The 22,814-nt window shown below is 37.8% G+C and overlaps 3 protein-coding genes across 3 annotated transcripts; all 3 read right to left on the bottom strand.

The window, feature by feature from the left end:
• Window positions 1-2,203: 2,203 nt before the first annotated feature.
• Window positions 2,204-2,722, bottom strand: LOC108450913 (uncharacterized). The gene has a single exon (XM_017748677.1). The coding sequence runs from the start codon at window positions 2,720-2,722 to the stop codon at window positions 2,204-2,206; it is 519 nt and encodes a 172-aa protein (XP_017604166.1).
• Window positions 2,723-4,885: 2,163 nt separating this feature from the next.
• LOC108450914 (uncharacterized) lies at window positions 4,886-5,479 on the bottom strand. Its single transcript, XM_053024857.1, has one exon. It carries the CDS (start codon window positions 5,477-5,479, stop codon window positions 4,886-4,888), a length of 594 nt encoding a protein of 197 aa, XP_052880817.1.
• Window positions 5,480-7,638: 2,159 nt separating this feature from the next.
• On the bottom strand, window positions 7,639-8,232 carry LOC108450915 (uncharacterized). Its single transcript, XM_017748679.1, has one exon. It carries the CDS (start codon window positions 8,230-8,232, stop codon window positions 7,639-7,641), a length of 594 nt encoding a protein of 197 aa, XP_017604168.1.
• Between the last annotated feature and the right edge of the window lie 14,582 nt (window positions 8,233-22,814).

Here is a 22,814-nt window from a genome sequence, read left to right as displayed (position 1 = left end):
TTACAAATTTTGATCTTGTGATTTTTTAATTTCTTTTACTACGTTTTATAAAGGTAAAAGATATCTATTTTGGATAAGCCTTAGTTACGATAACATACATTAGTATCAATTATAACAATAAAGTTATCTTACAATTTTGTTAACAAAGCTAATTTAGTAATTTATTTTCTAATATAAATGTTTGACTGTACAATTATATTGATTTCTCTTTTTATTGAAAATTTTGGTTGCAATAAACTTTTCTTTTGGTGTGTAAATAAAACTAACCAACTCCGCTAAATAATTACAAACGGAAAATCAACTACTTTATCAAACCAAAATTCATCTAACATCTCTCCTCAGGGAAAATAACAAACACCTGGACCTCTGTATTCCTATTTAAAGGCACCTTATTAAGCTAGTCAACAGCTTTTTTCCTCTCTCTCGAAATACACTTGGTTTGCAATTGGACTATTGTTTCTAAAAACAAATGAATCCTTTTTATCAAGTCTGAGGATGAGCTGGCCAAGTAGTAACCTGGAAAGGTTTAACGAATTCCAAGATTGATTTGAGAAGGTACATGAGTGGATGATTACCAACGGTAGATAGAATTCTCGGCCCAAACAGACCAATATGAATTCTCTCTCAATACAGGCCGTACCTTACCAGGTCCTCTCCATACTGCTGAACACCTTCCTCGTGCAACACTTTCAGGCACCCTCACTTTCATTCCTTACTTTGATCGAAGAACTCAATCTTAAAAGACAGTATCCTTAGAGACTTGATTAAACCCCAATTTTAGCAAAAAATAGAAGAAGCATTCAGATCCTCTAAATGCCTTAAACCTCATCATCCACAAGCACGAGGTTGACAATTAGGGCCTCAACCAATTAGAGACACTTTCTTTCCACCATTAGCCGACACCTATATGGATTGTCTTACCGATCGTTCAATCTACACGCAAACACATTTCGATATTCACATTGGTTGCATGCAATAATTTGGTAAAGAAATAAGAACAGACAAAACTAGAGTAACACTACCTGCCATAGAGAGCTGCTTAGCGTCCCAATTACTCAATTTTCTAGGCACCTATTCTACCACAAACTGCAATGTAGAGTTAGAAACTCTGTTATGGAATAACGACACACCTAAATACATTTCAATATCTTAGGCCCTTTTTAAGCCAAGTAAACTACTTAGCATGTTATTAAGATCATCACCCACTCCTTCAGAAAAGAAAATGCTGGTTTTCTGGGAATTGGCTCGATGGCTTGAGAAGCAAAAGAAAGCGGTGAAGAATTCCTTTAAGGTTCCTAACATTCTTTAAGTTCAATTTCGAATAGATTACAAAATCATATGCAAAGAACAAATGAGAAAGAACTGGCCCCATCTAGATAGCTTGATTACAATTTGTTAAAAAGAACTAAAGAACAAAATGGATCCGGTGGCGTGGTTTGATTTCAATTTACTAAGAACAACAAAATGCTACAAAGTGGCATCATTTTTTTCGACAGATAGAGTAAAATATCTTAGTAATATCTATTTAAATGATCTTTTTGTTCTCATATTTTCTTTACAAATGACTCATTATTCTTTCTTGAAGTTGAAGAAAGTAGTTTTCAAAGGATAATGCTTTGTCAATTAAGAGGTAATGATTCCATGATTTGGTCTTTTAGTAATAAGGGAAAGTTCACTAGTACTTCTGGATGCAAGGAATTAAAAGAAAGCATTAAGGAGAAGGCAATTAAGGAAAGAAATAAACTGAAATGCAGTACAGCACAAGTAGGGTGGGAGACGGTAAATACTACCAGCTCTTTCTTACAAAAATCTCATCTTGTAATAATAGGTGTAATTAATACTTATTTTTGCACAAGTGTCATACATAGAAGAGGTAAGAAGCTTGATATTATTTCGGTTTGGTTAGATTCTGAGTCCACTTTTAATAGCTAATAATTAGAATATTAAGGATTAACTAACTTAATGGAATATGAAAAAAATATATAATTTTACAGTGATTATTTAAATTAATTCACAGTTTCAACAACAGCAACAATTGCAACACGCCTATGCCATCAATATTATATTGTATCAATCAAGATAAAAAATTCACACATTACTATCTATACATATTCCGTTAATTTTTTGCCTAATACTCATTTGGATTTTCAAGCTCCAGAGTTGATGTTATCTCATATCCTATTGAGACATAATATTTCATAAATCAATTCCCAGCAAGGAGTCGAGGTGCTTGAACCTTTGCGTTAATTAGTTCCTTTTCACAATTAGCAATTTCGGGGCCTATAACAGCTACATCATAGTTTGCGGTTTGGGGATCTTCAACCAATTTGGAAGATACCATTTCAAATGATAAGATTGCGTATTTCTCTGCCTCAATGCAACAATTAAGGGCTTCCAATGCCTGGGGAGAACCTGGTTTCTTAATTATTTCATTATATACATTCAACGTTGCTTTGGCATTTGCTGCTCCTAATTGCATAATGAGGGTTCCTAATTGGGTTGTATCCGTTGCCGCAATAACTTTGGGGGTGGAAAGTGCTTTCAAGCAAAACCTGCGATTTTGAATTGCCTTGCCGTTGCATAAATTTTCTACTAGTTGTGATGAAGGTATCGAAAGGGAAACATTAGCCTTTAGAATAATTGCACTTGTTGACAAGGAAGAAAGCGAAAAGACTAATAAGAAAATAATTAAAACTAAGCATAATTGATTTGTAGAAGCCATTGCGTTGTTGACTACTATACGAAGATAATTTTTTATTACAAATTTTGATCTTGTGATTTTTTAATTTCTTTTACTACGTTTTATAAAGGTAAAAGATATCTATTTTTGGATAAGCCTTAGTTACGATAACATACATTAGTATCAATTATATCAATAAAGTTATCTTACAATTTTGTTAACGAAGCTAATTTAGTAATTTATTTTCTAATATAAATGTTTGACTGTACAATTATATTGATTTCTCTTTTTATTGAAATTTTTGGTTGCAATAAACTTTTCTTTTGGTGTGTAAATAAAACTAACCAACTCCACTAAATAATTACAAACGGAAAATCAACTACTTTATCAAACCCAAATTCATCTAACATCTCTCCTCAGGGAAAATAACAAACACCTGGACCTCTGTATTCCTATTTAAAGGCACCTTATTAAGCTAGTCAACAGCTTTTTTCCTCTCTTTCAAAATACACTTGGTTTGCAATTGGACTATAGTTTCAAAACAAATGAATCCTTCTTCTCAGGGCTAAGGATGAGCAGGCCACGTAGCAACCTGCAAAGGTTTAACGATTTCCATTATTGAATTCAGAAGGTACATGAGTGGATGATCACCAACGGTAGATAGAATTTTCGGTCCAAATAGACCAATATAAATTCTCTCTCAATACGAGTCGTACCTTAGAAGTGCTCTCCATACTGTTGAACACCTTCCTCGTGCAACACTTTTGGGCGCCCTCACTTTCATTCCTTACTTCGATCGAAGAACTCAATCTCAAAAGACAGTATGCTTAGAGACTTGATTAAACCCCAATTTTAGCAAAAAGAAGAAGAAGAAGTATTCAGATCCTCTAAATGCCTTAGACCTCATCATCCACAAGCACGAGGTTGAGAATTAGCGTCTCAACAAACTAGAGACACTCTCTTTCCACCATTAGCCGACACCTATATGGATTGTCTTACCGATCATTCAATCTACACGCAAACACATTTCGAAATTCACATTGGTTGCATGCAATAATTTGGTAAAGAAATAAGAACAGACAAAACTAGAGCAGCACTACCTGCCATAGAGGGCTGCTTAGCGTCCCAATTACTCAATTCTCTAGGCACCTATTCTACCACAAACCGCAATGTAGAGTTAGAAACTCTGTTATGGATTAACGATACACCCAAATACATTTCAATATCTGAGGCCCTTTTTAAGCCAACTAAACTACTTAGCATGTTACTAAGATCATCACCCACTCATTCAGAAAAGAAAATGCTGATTTTCTGGGCATTGGCTCGATCGCTTGAGAAACTAAAGAAACGGTGAAGAATTCCTGTAAGGTTCTGAACATTCTTTAAATTCAATTTCGAATAGATTAAGAAATCATATGCAAAGAACAAATGAGAAAGAACTGGCCCCATCTAGATAGCTTGATTACAATTTGTTGAAAAAACCTAAAGAACAAAATGGATCCGGTGGCGTGGTTTGATTTCAATTTACTAAGAACAATAAAATGCTGCAAAGTAGCATCATTTTTTTCGACAGATAGAGTAAAATATCTTAGTATTATCTATTTAAATAATCTTTTTGTTCTCATATTTTCTTTACAAATGACTCATTATTCTTTCTTGAAGTTGAAGAAAGTAGTTTTCAAAGGATAATGCTTTGTCAATTAAGAGGTAATGATTCCATGATTTGGTCTTTTAATAATAAGGGAAAGTTCACTAGTACTTCTGGATGCAAGGAATTAAAAGAAAGCATTAAGGAGAAGGCAATTAAGGAAGGAAATAAACTTAAATGCAGTACAGCACAAGTAGGGTGGGAGACGGTAAATACTACCAGCTCTTTCTTACAAAAATCTCATCTTGTAACAATAGGTGTAATTAATACATATTTTTGCACAAGTGTCATACATAGAAGAGGTAAGAAGGTTGATATTATTTCGGTTTGGTTAGATTTTGAGTCCACTTTGAATAGCTAATAATTAGAATATTAAGGATTAACTAACTTAATGGAATATGAAAAAAATATATAATTTTACAGTGATTATTTAAATTAATTCATAGTTTCAACAGCAGCAACAATGGCAACACGCCTATGCCATCAATATTATATTGTATCAATCAAGATAAAAAATTCACACATTACTATCTATACATATTCCGTTAATTTTTTGCCTAATACTCATTTGGATTTTCAAGCTCCAGAGTTGATGTTATCTCATATCCCATTGAGACATAATATTTCATAAATCGATTCCCAGCAAGGAGCCGGGGTGCTTGAACCTTTGCATTAATCAGTTCCTTTTCACAATTAGCAATTTCGGGACCTATAACAGCTACATCATAGTTTGAGGTTTGGGGATCTTCAACCAATTCTGAAGATACCATTTCAAATGATAAGATTGCGTATTTGTATGCCTTAACGCAACAATTAAGGGCTTTCAAAGCTTGGGGAAAACCTAGTTTCTTAATTATTTCATTATATACATTCAACGTTGCTTTGGCATTTGCTGCTCCTAATTTCATAATGAGGGTTCCTAATTGGGTTGTATCCATTGCCACAATAACTTCGGGAGTGGAAAGTGCTTTCAAGCAAAATCTGCGATTTTGAATTGCCTTGTCGTTGCATAAATTTTCTACTAGTTGCGATGAAGGTATCGAAAGGGAAACATTAGCCTTTGGAATAATTGCACTTGTTGACAAAGAAGGAAGTGAAAAGACTAATAAGAAAATAACTAAAACTAAGCATAATTGATTTAGAGGAGGCATTGCCTTGTTGCTTACTATAAGAAGATATTTTTTTATTACAAATTTTGATCTTATGATTTTTTTTCTTTTACTACGTTTTAGAAAGGTAAAACAAATCTATTTTTGGATAAGTCTTAGTTACGATAACTTACATTAGTATCAATTATAACAATAAAGTTATTTTACAATTTTGTTAACGAAACAAATTTAGTAATTTATTTTCTAATATAAATGTTTGACTGTACAATTATATTGATTTCTCTTTTTATTGAAAATTTTGGTTGCAATAAACTTTGCTTTTAGTGTATGAATAAAACTAACCAACTCCACTAAATAATTACAAACAGAAGATCAACTACTTTATCAAACCCAAATTCATCTAACATCTCTCCTCAGGGAAAATAAAAAACACCTGAACCTCTGTATTCCTATTTAAAGGCACCTTATTAAGCTAGTCAGCAGCTTTTTTCCTCTCTCTCGAAATACACTTGGTTTGCAATTGGACTATAGTTTCTAAAAACAAATGAATCCTTCTTCTCAGGGCTAAGGATGAGCAGGCTACTTAGCAACCTGCAAAGGTTTAACGATTTCCATTATTGAATTCAGAAGGTACATGAGTGGATGATCACCAACGGTAGATAGAATTTTCGGTCCAAATAGACCAATATAAATTCTCTCTCAATACGAAGTCGTACCTTAGAAGTGCTCTCCATCTTGTTGAACACCTTCCTCGTGCAACACTTTTGGCGCCTCACTTTCATTCCTTACTTCGATCGAAGAACTCAATCTCAAAAGACAGTATGCTTAGAGACTTGATTAAACCCCAATTTTAGCAAAAAGAAGAAGAAGAAGTATTCAGATCCTCTAAATGCCTTAGACCTCATCATCCACAAGCACGAGGTTGAGAATTAGCGTCTCAACAAACTAGAGACACTCTCTTCCACCATTAGCCGACACCTATATGGATTGTCTTACCGATCATTCAATCTACACGCAAACACATTTCGAAATTCACATTGGTTGCATGCAATAATTTGGTAAAGAAATAAGAACAGACAAAACTAGAGCAAAGACTACACGCCATAGAGGTCGCTTAGCGTCCCAATTACTCAATTCTCTAGGCACCTATTCTACCACAAACCGCAATGTAGAGTTAGAAACTCTGTTATGGATTAACGATACACCCAAATACATTTCAATATCTTAGGCCCTTTTTGAGCCAAGTAAACTACTTAGCATGTTACTAAGATCATCACCCACTCATTCAGAAAAGAAAATGTTGGTTTTCTGGGCATTGGCTCGATCGCTTGAGAAACTAAAGAAAGTGGTGAAGAATTCCTGTAAGGTTCTGAACATTCTTTAAATTCAATTTCGAATAGATTAAGAAATCATATGCAAAGAACAAATGAGAAAGAACTGGCCCTATCTAGATAGCTTGATTACAATTTGTTAAAAAAACCTAAAGAACAAAATGGATCCGGTGGCGTGGTTTGATTTCAATTTACTAAGAACAACAAAATGCTGCAAAGTAGCATCATTTTTTTTCGACAGATAGAGTAAAATATCTTAGTAATATCAATTTAAATAATCTTTTTGTACCCATATTTTCTTTACAAATGACTCATTATTCTTTCTTGAAGTTGAAGAAAGTAATTTTAAAGGGATAATGCTTTGTCAATTAAGAGGTAATGATTCCATGATTTGGTCTTTTGATAATAAGGGAAAGTTCACTAGTACTTCTGGATGCAAGGAATTAAAAGAAAACATTAAGGAGAAGGCAATTAAGGAAAGAAATAAACTGAAATATAGTACAACACAAATAGGGTGGGAGACGGTAAATTCTACCAGCTCTTTCTTACAAAAATCTCATCTTGGAACAATAGGTGTAATTGCTACATATTTTTGCAAAAGCGTCATAAATGAAAGAGGTAAGAAGGTTGATATTTTCGGTTTGGTTAGATTCTGAGTCCACTTTGAATAGCTAATAATTGGAATATTAAGGATTAATTAACTTAATGGAATATGAAAAAATATATAATTTTACAGTGATTATTTAAATTAATTCACAGTTTCAATAGCAGCAACAATGGCAACACGCCTATGCCATCAATATTATATTGTATCAATCAAGATAACAAATTCACACATTATTATCTATACATATTCCCTTAATTTTTTGCCTAATACTCATTTGGATTTTCAAGCTCTAGAGTTGATGTTATCTCATATCCCATTGAGACATAATATTTTATAAATCGATTCCCAGCAAGGAGTCGAGGTGATTGAACCTTTGCGTTAATCAGTTCCTTTTCACAATTAGCAATTTCGGGACCTATAACTGCTACATCATAGTTTGCGGTTTGGGGATCTTCAACCAATTCTGAAGATACCATTTCAAATGATAAGATTGCGTATTTGTATGCCTCAACGCAACAATTAAGGGCTTTCAAAGACTGGGGAGAACCTGGTTTCTTAATTATTTCATTATATACATTCAACGTTGCTTTGGCATTTGCTGCTCCTAATTTCATAATGAGGGTTCCTAATTGGGTTGTATCCATTGCCGCAATAACTTCGGGAGTGGAAAGTGCTTTCAGGCAAAACCTGCGGTTTTGAATTGCCTTGCCGTTGCAGAAATTTTCTACTAGTTGCGATGAAGGTATCGAAAGGGAAACATTAGCCTTTGGAAAAATTGCACTTGTTGACAAAGAAGAAAGCGAAAAAACTGATAAAAAAATAACTAAAACTAAGCATAATTGATTTGGAGGAGCCATTGCCTTGTTGACTGCTATACGAAGATATTTTTTATTACAAATTTTGATCTTGTGATTTTTTAATTTCTTTTACTACGCTTTTATAAAGGTAAAACAAATCTATTTTTAGATAAGTCTTAGTTACGATAACATACATTAGTATCAATTATAACAATAAAGTTATTTTACAATTTTGTTAACTAAACAAATTTAGTATTTTATTTTCTAATATAAATGTTTGACTGCATAATTATATTGATTTATCTTTTATTGAAAATTTTGGTTGCAATAAACTTTTCTTTTGGTGTGTGAATAAAACTAACCAACTCCACTAAATAATTACAAATGAAGATCAACTATGTAACACCCCAAACCCTACCTAGACGTTATGACCGGATCGATGCGCCACATCGAAGCGTTCAAAACATTCCAGACATTTTAGTTGGAAAACTTAGTTGGTGTTGTAAAGACACTTTTAAAAGTAGGTTAAAGTGAACGGAAGTCGTACACCGTAGGAAACCAGAAGGAGAGGAGGTGAGTCCGTCGGATTGCTTAAGTACCAAGCTCCCTTCGGATCCAATCCTAGACATGCACACCGCCATTGCCACACTCTAACATCTCGTATGTTTTGGAAAAAAAACCGTTTGGTTATGTCTCATTTTAAGAAACTGATTAAGGTTGTAAAACATTTGCTGAAAATATTTATTTTCTTGAAAAAAACATTTACTCTGCGCGTCATCGTGATCTTTTAAAACAAGTAGTTTTTATAAAACGAACCCTAGTGCTAACCAGTTTAATAATTCCCAAAATAAAATTAATTAAAAAGAGCGGCCTTATTACAACCTTGAGCATAATAAAAATAATCCAAATTAAATGCTAAACTTATTTAAAATCGGCAATCAAGCTTCATAGCCACTCAATCCCTTGACTCAAGTCCACTATCTAGGCTCATCTGCAAGGATGGAAGAGGAAGGGGTGGGTTTGGGAAAACTCAGTGTATACAGAAAACTCATCCAAAGCCCAAATCAGCTCGAGCCCATTGGGCCTAAGCCCTATTCAGATAACAAGACACAAGAGAACAAAGCCCTTTCGTAATCACAAGAGCAAGGCCTTAGCCCTTTTAACATAACAAGATGGCCCATAGGCCCGCTTCAAGAACATATGTAACAATATCAAGAATGAATGCAAGCCCAACTGGGAGACTACTCAACCCACCATCCGCTACACCGCCTCGCACCACCCTACACTCCATGTGGGAATATCTCAACCCACCCAAATTTACACTCCACAGCTTGCAAAGAACGCCGCTCAATTATCATCGATTGAGGCAAAGCCTCCAAGATGTGGATGAACCACATTCAAGATTTCCTCCTCAATACCCCAATCCCATGCAATGATATTAATAAATGCATATCATGTAAAATACAATATTAATCAATCATGCGGTTTAAACAATTTAAACCCTAGGGGTATTTTAATTATGCTCTTTAGGGGTAATTTCAGTACTTACGTAACTACACACATTATTCCAGAATTCTTAACAATCATATGCAATTTGATTCTCCCATCTAACCGACAGCTACTTTGCCCACCTCTTGCCCATATTGGTAGTAAGCCCATTGGGTAGTAAGCCCATTGGGCCCGCTTTTGGCCCATCGAGGCCCTATTTTCAAGCACGCTTGAAATGTCACACAAACTTACTTACCACTTTGCGGTGCTAGATCTAACAATTACTCTATGTCTTGAGAGCATTCGCATACTCACAAGCCTATGAAATGCCTAATTTCGACATTTCGCTTTTTTTGAATTGAACTAAGAAAAGTCGTTTCTAGACACACCGATTCATGCATTTAATCGCTAATGAGATCTCTTTCTATATCCTACAATTGATTAGCACAAGTGCTTATTTACAAACTATAATCACTAAATTCCAAAACTTACTCACCCATGATCGAACCATATCCCTAAAAGCCTTTGAAACCTTACCTTCTTTGCCAAAAGCGGTAGCTAGCTCTCAATCGATTGCTCCAACAACCCACGCCTTTAATCCAACACTTAAGAAGACACTAATCATTGATGAAAACGTCGCTTAAAAACCTTTAGAGCCACATGCCCAATTCGACAGCCTCTCTATATTTTAGGGATTTCGGCTTTTCTTAACTTTGCAAAATAAGAACAGATCTGAGATGATAAGTACTTACCCCTTACTCCTACTTGATATCCACGCAATCCAGTGCAGATTTATCCTTAGAACAATGGTAAAACCCAAATCCAGGAGTTTGAAGAAGTTTCACTAAAGCCCCTAAACCAAAGGGTACTTTCGGCTTTTGGGTGGTGAAGAAGATGATAATGTGGAACTATAACCTTGAAGTAGAATTGCTGTCAGGTATCTAGGATTAATAAAAGATAATCGTAGATTAATAAAAACAAAAGAACATAGAAGAACCTGGCTTTGAAGAAATCAGCACAAGCAGTGATCACAGGTTTTCGGCTTTTGTGATTTCGGCAAAGGTCTTGATGATAAGGTGTTTGATGAATAGTTTTGAAGTAGAAAAAATAGAAGAAGAAGAATAGGGGAGGTGGTAGTTTCGACTAGAGAGGAAAAAGAGAGAAAAGAACAATCCTAAGGTGCAAAAGCAGAAGAAAAGGGCACCACTCAACACCCTAAGTGCCGAAATACTAACCTAATACCCCCTGCCGATTTTCCCTCTTCAATTCCCATAATTCGCCAACTCCTAGCCTCATCCAAATCCCTTAAATCTCTCCCTTATCCCTCCTTAATCCAAGCGCTTAAACCGATCCAACTCTCCTCTAGCGTAATCCACCGAACTCCAACACTTACCCCTCCTGCACTTAAAAAAAATAAATGCATCTATTTGTCAACATAGGGAATCGATCCCTTGCCTTCCCCAAAGCTCCACATGCCACTTTTCTAGGAGCCTAGTGGCGTCACCCTTGCCACTTAACCAAGGCTCTTTTTGTGATGCAATTTAGCCACAACTCTACTTAAGGCCTCCTAGCCAGAACCCCTAACTCCAAAGTCCAAAATTTCAAAAATTCAACAGGGTTTTGGCCAACTCATGGGCCTTCCACAAACCCATTTACTTACTCAAAATATTAATTTCACATCCAAATACAAAATTTTAAAGTATTTATAAAATATTGCAAACCACTTAATAAATCTGAAAATCGGATGTTACAACTCTACCCTCCTTAAAGAAATTTCATCCTCGAAATTTTACCTTATTAGAACAGTTGAGGGTACTTGTTGACGATAGCCTCCTCGGCCTCCCAAGTAGCTTCTTCCTTGCCATGGTTCCTCCAAAGTACTTTCACTAGTGGAACTGATTTCCTTCTCAACACCTTGACGTCACGATCAAGTACTTGCACGTTTCTCTTGAAAGTTAAATCGATCGTACCTCGATTTACGAATCGGTATGATATGAGTTGGGTCGATCGATACCGCCAAAGATGGATACATGAAAAACGTCGTGGATACGATGCGCTTCGTGGTAACTCTAGTGATAAGCCACCGGTCCAACCCGCTAACAATTCGGTAAGGCCCAATAAACCGTGGGCTCAACTTACCCTTCTTACCAAATCTCAAAATTTTCTTCCAAGAGGAAACCTTCAAGAAAACTATATCCCCAACAGCGAACTCAATCTCTTTACGCTTCAGATCCGTATACGACTTCTGTCTATCCGATGTCACCTTTAACCGTTCCCTAATCAGCCTAACCTTGCTTTCAGTGTCTGCCACCAATTCCGGTCCAAGCACTCGTCGTTCACCCAAGTCTGTACAACAAATCGGCGTACAACATCTTCGCCCATAAAGCGCTTCATATGGAGCCATCTGAATACTTGCTTGATAGCTGTTATTATAAGCAAACTCCGCTAATGGCAAGTAGTCCTCCCAACTTCCACGAAAATCAATGATACAACCTCTCAATATATCTTCCAGAACCTGAATAACCCTTTCAGATCGTCCATCATCGTGGGTGAAAAGCAATGCTAAAATCCAATCGTACCCCACGCTTCTTGCGCCTTCTTCCGAACCGAGATGTAAACCTAGGGTCTCGATCGAAATTATTGACACTGGCACCCCATGCAATCGCACTACCTCCGCCACATATAACTTGGCCAACTTTTGCAAGTGAGTAGTCGGTGCGAACAGTATGAAATGAGCGATTTTGTTAACCTATCCACAACTACCCACACCGAATCTTTCTTGGTGGGTGTCAAAGGTAACCCACTCACAAAGTCCATTGTTACTCTCTCCCACTTCCATAGTGGAATTTTCACAGTTGCGAGAATCCCGACGGCAATTGGTGCTCACCTTAACTCCGCCGCACGCCGACATTTCCCAACAAATTCACCACCTCTCGTTTTAATCACCACCAAGACATCTCTCGCAAGTCTCGATATAACTTATTCCCTCCAGATGCATGGCACAGAGTCCACCATGAGCCTCTTTTAGAATTAATCGCCTCAATTCGTGGTCCTTTGGAATACAAACCCTTCCACAAAGCACGAAACTCCTTCATGTTCAACCCAAAATCCTCGTTCTCACCACTCTTAACCTCTTTGGAACCAAGAGCTAATGAATCGCCCTTCAACTATTTTTCCTTAATCTGCTCAGTCCAAGTAGGCCTTACTTGCAGTTCTGCCAACAAGCTTCCATCGTCGTATAGACTTAATCGTGCAAACAAGGCTCTCAAATCATTAACAACCCTTCGACTCAATGCATCCGCCACCACATTAGCCTTTCCTGGGTGGTACTCTATCGAACAGTCGTAGTCTTTAAGCAACTCCACCCATCTTCGTTGCCTAAGATTCAACTTCTTCTGAGTCAACAAATACTTTAGGCTCTTATGATCTGTGTATATGATGCACTTCTCCCCATATAAGTAGTGTTTCCAAATTTTTAACGCAAAAATCACTGCTGCTAGCTCCAAATCATGCGTAGGGTAATTCACCTCATGAGCCTTAAGCTGTCGCGATGCGTAAGCGACCACCTTGCCCTCTTGCATCAGTACGCAACCTAACCCCACATGTGACGCATCGCGATATACAGGAAAGTCCTTCCCATACACCGGTTGAATCAACACCGGCGCTTGGTCAATACCTTTTCAACCGATCAAAAGCTTTTTGTCTTTTTTCTCGGTCCGCACAAATGGTACTCCTTTCCTTATGAGTTTTGACAAGGTGCCGCCATCACCGAGAAACCCTCCACAAACCTTCTGTAGTAACCTGCCAACCCTAGGAAACTCCGAATTTTCGATACTGACCTCGGTGGCTTTCATTCCAGAATTGCTTCAATTTTACGAGGATCTACCTTAATTTCGCACTTGCTGAATTTCGCATAGAGCTCCTTTTCCCTTAACACTTGCAGCATAATACGGAGATGCTCATCATGCTTCGCCTCTGTTTCAGAGTATACCAGGATAACATCGATAAAGACGACTACGAACCGATCCAAGTAAGGTTGGAATACTCGATTCATCAGATCTATAAAAGCTGCAGGTGCGTTCGTCAGCCCAAACGGCATGACCACAAACTCATAATGTCCATATCGAGTTCGAAATGCTGTTTTGTGAATATCCCCTTCTTTTACCCTTAGCTGATGGTATTCAGAACGAAGATCGATTTTGGAGAATACCGAAGCTCCTCTCAGTTGATCGAACAGATCATCAATCCTTGGTAGTGGATACTTATTCTTAATCGCCGCTTGTTCAATGGCGATAATCGATGCACATGCGCATCATTCCGCCCTTTTCTTCACAAACAAGACCGGTGCTCCCCAAGGAGACACACTAGGCCTAATGAAGCCTCTATCTAACAACTCTTGAATTTGAGCCTTCACTCCACTAACTCCTTCTTGCCATCCTATAGGGTGCAATAGATACCGAGTGTTCCGAGCAACAAATCGATTCCAAACTCAACTTCCCGATTCGGAGATAATCCGAAGCTCTTCCGAAAAACATCCGAATTCCCTACTGCCTCGATGGTTTCCACAGTCAAATCCTCGCCAACTTGGCTTACCAAAGGCGAGATATGCCTCGCATCCCTTAGCATCGGTTTCTCAACCCTCAACGTCGATACTACATTGGATAAGTAATCCCTTCATTCTCCAATAATCATTGCCTCTTCATCATTGTGATCCTTAACACCATCCTCTTAGTCTGCACAATCCAAAGTTGCCTTATGCTTGGTCAACCAATCCATCTCTAGTATCAAATCGAATTCTTCAAACAAGAACTCCATCAAATCCCCACGAAAAACCCGCTTGAATCTCCGAGGCACCTCCTTGAAGAGTTTCTCTACCTTAACCGAATGACCCAAAGGACTTATCACGACACCCCACATACGGTCTCCTCGGAATGCACGCCCGATGCCCGAAATGTTATATGCCACATATGAATGGGTTGATCCCACATCAATCGAGCGAAGATAAGGTACACCATAGATAAAAACGTGCAGTTATGACATCAAAAGGCACCCTCCTCATGGGCGACGAGCAAAGATACACGAAAGTGGCCGACGAGCATCCGCGTTACCAATACCCTACGCCGGTGCCCCACGTCCAAGGCCATTACCACCGCGACCTTGTCCACGACCTCTTGGCGGCGGCGGTCCATCCTCACAAGTTGAGCGGTCGTCAGACAGCCCCTCGGCCCCGAGCCCGAGTGGCCCTCCTAGGACAATCCTTAATCCTATGCTCCTTAGACCCACAACGAAGACAAGCCCTTAACGCTTCCAAAGACTCTCCTTGATGCATTCTCGCCGTAATCTCCACAAGCTTGCGGTCTACCGTGTTCACTGGGCCGCTCGAACCGTTCCTCCATCCTAGCTCTCTTAACATTTCGATTTGCGGCACCCATCGGTCCAAAGATCCCTCTTGAACCGATTTCGATCCTTATCACGATTCTTCCGTTCGGTTTGTTTCACCTCTTCGCTATCTTAGCCTTCTCTACCAAGACAAATAAATCTCGCTCTCTCATGAGCTATGAGCACCCTTAACTCATCTCGAGACCATCCTCAAAACGAACGCTGCGCCAGATTCAATGGAAACGATGCCATTAGCATACCGACTCAATCGTAGAAACTCCGCCTCATATTCAAAGAATGGTCTTATTTCCACGAGTCGATTCAGAACTCCTTTCTGCGTGCATCCACATAGCTAGCTCCAACATATTTTGCCTTAAAGGTCTGCTTGAACAGCTCCCATGTTACCCTCTCACCGGGGTACCTTCTCTCACAAGAATCCACCACCGATATGCTTCATCCCGCAAAGAACGACACCGCCTTTTCAACTTCGCTCTCATCGAAAGGTCCAGTCGCCCATGATCCGCTCTGTGTCTTCCAACCAAGATTCGGCCACATTTGGGGCCACTCCAGATCGCCCTAAAATCTCATTCATTGGTTCAAGTCGTTCGAAATAGACCCCTATTCATGGGCCCGACGTTAGCTCCTACCACCCTTTCCAAAACCCTCAACATGGCACGAGACAAAGCGTCATCCCCTGCGGCCCGATCATACGGCCCATTTTCATCAACCGGTGGTGGACGTACCTCGCCAGCTGGCATGTGTTTAGATGACGCAGATCCAGCTTGAGTGCTACCTCGGCCTCGACCACGGCCTCTTCCTCGAGTAGCCCTTGTACTCATAATGATTTATCTGATTACGAATTTCATAACATTAGTGTACTGATTTCACTGTTTATTACAGAATGTCTTATGAACAGATAGAGTTTCAGAGTTATTTTTGCGCAATCATAGTTTAGCTACGGTCCCAGTTTTGTAGCCTTAATACTACATTATCAATAGCACTATCTCTAAGGCTCAAGATTATCTACGAAGATTATTTCCATCCGGTTCCATATAAATATTTAAAATGAAAAAGAACACTTATAGACTTGGTGTCGGGATTCAGTGTGCCACTTCCTTATCGATTCATAAAACCCATGTTTTGTTTACCAAAGTAAAAGATTTCATTTGAAAACACTTTCATTTTAAAACTATTGATTTAACCTCGCTCAATAGAAAAATTTTGAACATATTTGAAAAACTTAAAATTTTTTTAAAAGATTTTCGGACCGATCCACAGTAGAGTTGTTGCAACCAGTGCTCGATACCACTAAATGTAACACCCCAAACCCGGCCTAGACGTTATGACCGGATCGATCGCCACATCGAAGCGTTCAAAACATTCCAGATTACTTAGTTGGAAAACTTAGTTAGTGTTGTAAAGACACTTTTAAAAGTAGGTTAAAGTGAACGAAGTCAGGCACCGGGTAGGAAACCAGAAGGAGAGGAGGTGAGTCCGTTGACCGCTAAGTACCAAGCTCCCTTCGGATCCAATCCTAGACATGCACACCGCCATTGCCACACTCTAACATCTCGTATGTTTTGGAAAAAACCGCTTGGTTATGTCTCATTTTAAGAAACTGATTAAGGTTGTAAACGTTTGCTGAAAATATTTATTTTCTTGAAAAAACATTTACTCAAGGCGTCATCGTGATCTTTTAAAACAAGTAGTTTTATAAAACGAACCCTAGTGCTAACCAGTTTAATAATTCCCAAAATAAAATTAATTAAAAAGAGCGGCCTTATTACAACCTTGAGCATAATAAAAATAATCCAAAGTAAATGCTAAACTTATTTAAAATCGGCAATCAAGCTTCATGGCCACTCTGAATCCCGCCCAGCTCCAAGTCCACTATCTAGGGCTCACCTGCAAGGATGGAAGAGGAAGGGGTGAGTTTGGGAAAACTCAGTATATCTGAAAAACCCATCCAAAGCCCAAATCACCGAGCCCATTGGGCCTAAGCCCTATTCGATAACGAACACAAGAGAACAAATCCCTTCGAATATAGTAGCAAGGCCTTAGCCCTTTTTAACATAACAAGATGGCCCATAAGCCCGCTTCAAGAACATATGTAACAATATCAAGAATGAATGCAAGCCCAACTGGGAGACTACTCAACCCACCAACCGCTACATCGCCCGTACTAGCCCTACACTCCATGTGGGGAATATCTCAACCCACCCAAATTTACACACTCCACAGCTTGCAAAGAACGCCGCTCAATTATCGATCGATTGAGGCAAAGCCTCCAAGACGTGGATGAACCACATTCAAGACTTCCTCCTCAATACCCCAATCCCATGCAATAGATATTAATAAATGCATATCATGTAAAATACAAGATTAATCAATCATGCGCTTTAACCAATTTAAACCCTAGGGGTATTTTTTAATTATGCTCTTTAGGGTAATTTCGTACTTACGCAACTACACATGTTATTCTAGTAATTCTTAACAATCATATGCAATTTGATTCTCCCATCTAACCGACAGTTACTTTGCCCACCTCTTGCCCATATTGGTAGTAAGCCCATTGGGCCCGCTTTTGGCCCATCGAGGCCCTATTTCAAGCACGTTGAAACGTCACACAAACTTACTTACCACTTTGCGGTGCTAGATCTAACAATTACTCTATGTCTTGAGAGCATTCAGATACTCACAAGCCTATGAAATGCCGAATTTCGACATTTCGCTTTTTGCCAATTGAACTAAGAAAAGGTGTTCTAGACACACCGATTCATGACGATCGCTATCGAGATCTCTTTCGATATCCTACAATTGATTAGCACAATGCTTATTTACAAACTATAATCACTAAATTCCAAAACTTACTCACCCATGATCGAACCATATCCCTAAAAGCCTTTGAAACCTTACCTTCTTTGCCAAAAACGGTAGCTAGCTCTGAATCCGATTGCTCCAACAACCCACGCCTTTAATCCAACACTTAAGAAGACACTAATCATTGATAGAAAACGTCAGTTAAAAACCTTTAGAGCCACATGCCCAATTCGACAGCCTCTCTATATTTTAGGGATTTCGGCTTTTCTTAACTTTGTAAAATAAGAACAGATCTGAGATGATAAGTACTTACCCCTTACTCCTACTTGATTTCCACGCAATCCAGTGCAGATTTATCCTTAGAACAATGGTAAAACCCAAATCTAGGAGTTTGAAGAAGTTTCGGCTATAAGCCCCTAAACCAGTGGTACTTTTGGCTTTTGGGTGGTGAAGAAGATGATAATGTGGAACTATAACCTTGAAGTAGAATTGTCATCGGTATCTAGGATTAAGAAAAGATAATCATAGATTAATAAAAGAAAAGAACATAGAAGAACACGGCTTTGAAGAAATCGGCACAAGCAAAGGATCACAGTGTTTTCGCTTTTGTGATTTCGAAAAGGTGCTTGATGATAAGGTGTTTGATGAATAGTTTTGAAGTAGAAAAATAGAAGAAGAAGAATAGGGAGGTGGTAGTTTCGACTAGAGAGGAAAAGAGAGAAAAGAACAATCCTAAGGTGCAAAAGGTAAAGAAAGGGCACCACTCAACACCCTAAGTGCCAAATACTAACCTAATACCCCCGCCGATTTTCCTCTTCAATTCCCATAATTCGCCAACTCCTAGCCTCATCCAAATCCCTTAAATCTCTCCCTTATCCCTCCTTAATCCAAGCATTTAAACCGATCCAACTCTCCTCTAGCGTAATCCACCAACTCCAACACTTACCCTCCCGCACTTAAAAAAAATAAATGCATCTATTTGTCAACATAGGGAATCGATCCCTTGCCTTCCCCAAAGCTCCACACGCCACTTTTCTAGGAGCCTAGTGGCGTCACCCTTGCCACTTAACCAAGGCTCTTTTTGTGATGCAATTTACCCACAACTCTACTTAAGGCCTCCTAGCCAGAACCCCTAACTCTAAAGTCCAAAATTTCAAAAATTCAACAGGGTTTTGGCCAACTCATGGGCCTTCCACAAACCCATTTACTTACTCAAAATATTAATTTCACATCCAAATACAAAATTTTAAAGTCTTTATAAAATATTGCAAACCACTTAATAAATTCAAAAATCGGATGTTACAAACTACTTTATCAAACCCAAATTCATCTAACATCTCTCCTCGTGGAAAATAACAAACACCGAACCTCTAGATTCCTATTTAAAGGCACCTTATTAAGCTAGTCAGTAGCTTTTTTCCTCTCTCTCGAAATACACTTGGTTTGCAATTGGACTATAGTTTCTAAAAACAAATGAATCCTTCTTCTCAGGGCTAAGGATGAGCAGGCCACGTAGCAACCTGCTAAGGTTTAACGATTTCCATTATTGATTTTAGAGGGTACATGAGTGGATGATCACCAATGGTAGATAGAATTTTCGGTCCAAATAGACCAATATAAATTCTCTCTCAATACGAGTCGTACCTTAGAAGTGCTCTCCATACTGTTGAACACCTTCCTCGTGCAACACTTTTGGGCGCCCTCACATTCATTCCTTACTTCGATCGAAGAACTCAATCTCAAAAGACAGTATGCTTAGAGACTTAATTAAACCCCAATTTTAGCAAAAAAAAAGAAGAAGAAGCATTCAGATCCTCTAAATGCCTTAGACCTCATCATCCACAAGCACGAGGTTGAGAATTAGCGTCTCAACCAACTAGAGACACTCTCTTTCCACCATTAGCCGACACCTATAAGGATTGTCTTACCGATTATTCAATCTACACGCAAACACATTTCGAAATTCACATTGGTTGCATGCAATAATTTGGTAAAGAAATAAGAACAGACAAAACTAGAGCAGCACTACCTGCCATAGAGGGCTGCTTAGCGTCCCAATTACTCAATTCTCTAGGCACCTATTCTACCACAAACCGCAATGTAGAGTTAGAAACTTTGTTATGGATTAACGATACACCCAAATACATTTCAATATCTTAGGCCCTTTTTAAGCCAAGTAAACTACTTAGCATGTTACTAAGATCATCACCCACTCATTCAGAAAAGAAAATGCTGGTTTTCTGGGCATTGGCTCGATCGCTTGAGAAACTAAAGAAAGCGGTGAAGAATTCCTTTAAGGTTCTGAACATTCTTTAAATTCAATTTTGAATAGATTAAGAAATCATATGCAAAGAACAAATGAGAAAGAACTGGCCCCATCTAGATAGCTTGATTAGAATTTGTTGAAAAAACCTAAAGAACAAAATGGATCCGGTGGCGTGGTTTGATTTCAATTTACTAAGAACAACAAAATGCTGCAAAGTAGCATCATTTTTTTGACAGATAGAGTAATATATCTTAGTAATATCATTTTAAATGATCTTTTTGTGCCCATATTTTCTTTACAAATGACTCATTATTCTTTCTTGAAGTTGAAGAAAGTAATTTTCAAAGGATAATGCTTTGTCAATTAAGAGGTAATGATTCCATGATTTGGTCTTTTGATAATAAGGGAAATTTCACTAGTACTTCTGGATACAAGGAATTAAAAGAAAGCATTAAGGAGAAGGCAATTAAGGAAAGAAATAAATTGAAATGCAAGACAAAGACAAGTAGGGTGGGAGACAAGAATACTACCACTCTTTCTTACAAAAATCTCATCTTGGAACAATAGGTGTAATTACTACATATTTTTGCAAAAGTGTCATAAATGGAAGTGGTAAGAAGGTTGATATAATTTCGGTTTGGTTAGATTCTGAGTCTACTTTGACTAGCTAATAATTGGAATATTAAGGATTAATTAACTTAATGGAATATGAAAAAATATATAATTTTACGTTGATTATTTAAATTAATTCACAGCTTCAACAAAGAAGAACAATGGCAACACGCCTATGTCATCAATATTATATTGTATCAATCAAGATGACAAATTCACACATTATTATCTATACATATTCCCTTAATTTTTTGCCTAATACTCATTTGGATTTTCAAGCTCCAGAGTTGATGTTATCTCATATCCCATTGAGACATAATATTTCATAAATCGATTCCCAAAGAAGGAGTCGATGTGCTTGAACCTTTATGTTAATCGGTTCCTTTTCACAATTAGCAATTTCGGGACCTATAATCGCTACATCATAGTTTGCGGTTTGGGGATCTTCAACCAATTCTCAAGATACCATTTCAAATGATAAGATTATGATTTGTATGCCTCAACGCAACAATTAAGGGCTTTCAAAGCCCGGGAGAACTCGGTTTCTTAATTATTTCATTATATACATTCAACGATGCTTTGGCATTTGCTGCTCCTAATTTCATAATGAGGGTTCCTAATTGGGTTGTATCCATTGCCGCAATGACTTCGGGAGTGGAAAGTGCTTTCAGGCAAAACCTGCGATTTGGAATTGCCTTGCCGTTGCATAAATTTTCTACTAGTTGCGATGAAGGTATCGAAAGGGAAACATTAGCCTTTGGAATAATTGCACTTGTTGACAAAGAAGAAAGGGAAAAAACTGATAAGAAAATAACTAAAACTAAGCATAATTGATTTGGAGGAGCCATTGCCTTGTTGGCTACTATACGAAGATATTTTTTATTACAAATTTTGATCTAGTGATTTTTTAATTTCTTTTACTACGTTTTATAAAGGTAAAAGATATCTATTTTTGGATAAGCCTTAGTTACGATAACATACATTAGTATCAATTATAGCAATAAAGTTATCTTACAATTTTGTTAACTAAACTAATTTAGTAATTTATTTTCTAATATAAATGTTTGATCTGCATAATTATATTGATTTCTCTTTTTATTGAAAATTTTGGTTGCAATAAACTTTTCTTTTGGTGTGTAAATAAAACTAACCAACTCCACTAAATAATTACAAACGGAAAATCAACTACTTTATCAAACCCAAATTCATCTAACATCTCTCCTCAGGGAAAATAACAAACACCGAACCTCTGTATTCCTATTTAAAGGCACCTTATTAAGCTAGTCAGCAGCTTTTTTCCTCTCTCTCGAAATACACTTGGTTTGCAATTGGACTATAGTTTCTAAAAACAAATGAATCCTTCTTATCAAGGCTGAGGATGAGCTGGCCAAGTAGCAACCTGCAAAGGTTTAATGAATTCCAAGATTGATTTGAGAAGGTACATGAGTGGATGATTACCAACGGTAGACAGAATTCTCGTTCCAAACAGACCAATATAAATTCTCTCTCAATACAGGTCGTACCTTAGCAAGTCCTCTCCATACTACTGAACACCTTCCTCGTGCACTCACTTTCATTCCTTACTTTGATCGAAGAATTCGATCTCAAAAGACAGTATGCTTCGAGACTTGATTAAACCCCAATTTTAGCAAAAAAAAGAAGAAGAAGTATTCAGATCCTCTAAATGCCTTAGACCTCATCATCCACAAGCACGAGGTTGACAATTAGCGTCTCAACCAACTAGAGACACTCTCTTTCCACCATTAGCCGACACCTATAAGGATTGTCTTACCGATCATTAAATCTACACGTAAACACATTTCAAATGCACATTGGTTGCATGCAATAATTTGGTAAATAAATAAGAATGACAAAACTAGAGTAACACTACTCGCCACAGTAGTCGCTTAGCGTCCCAATTACTCAATTTTCTAGGCACCTATTCTACCACAAACCGCAATGTAGAGTTAGAAACTCTGTTATGGAATAACGACGCACCCAAATACATTTCAATATCTTTGGCCCTTTTTAAGCCAAGTAAACTATTTAGCATGTTATTAAGATCATCACCCACTCC

Source organism: Gossypium arboreum, unplaced genomic scaffold (genome assembly GCF_025698485.1).
Source record: "Gossypium arboreum isolate Shixiya-1 unplaced genomic scaffold, ASM2569848v2 Contig00209, whole genome shotgun sequence".
Taxonomy (NCBI): domain Eukaryota; kingdom Viridiplantae; phylum Streptophyta; class Magnoliopsida; order Malvales; family Malvaceae; genus Gossypium; species Gossypium arboreum.
This window is presented reverse-complemented; position numbering and strand designations above follow the sequence as displayed.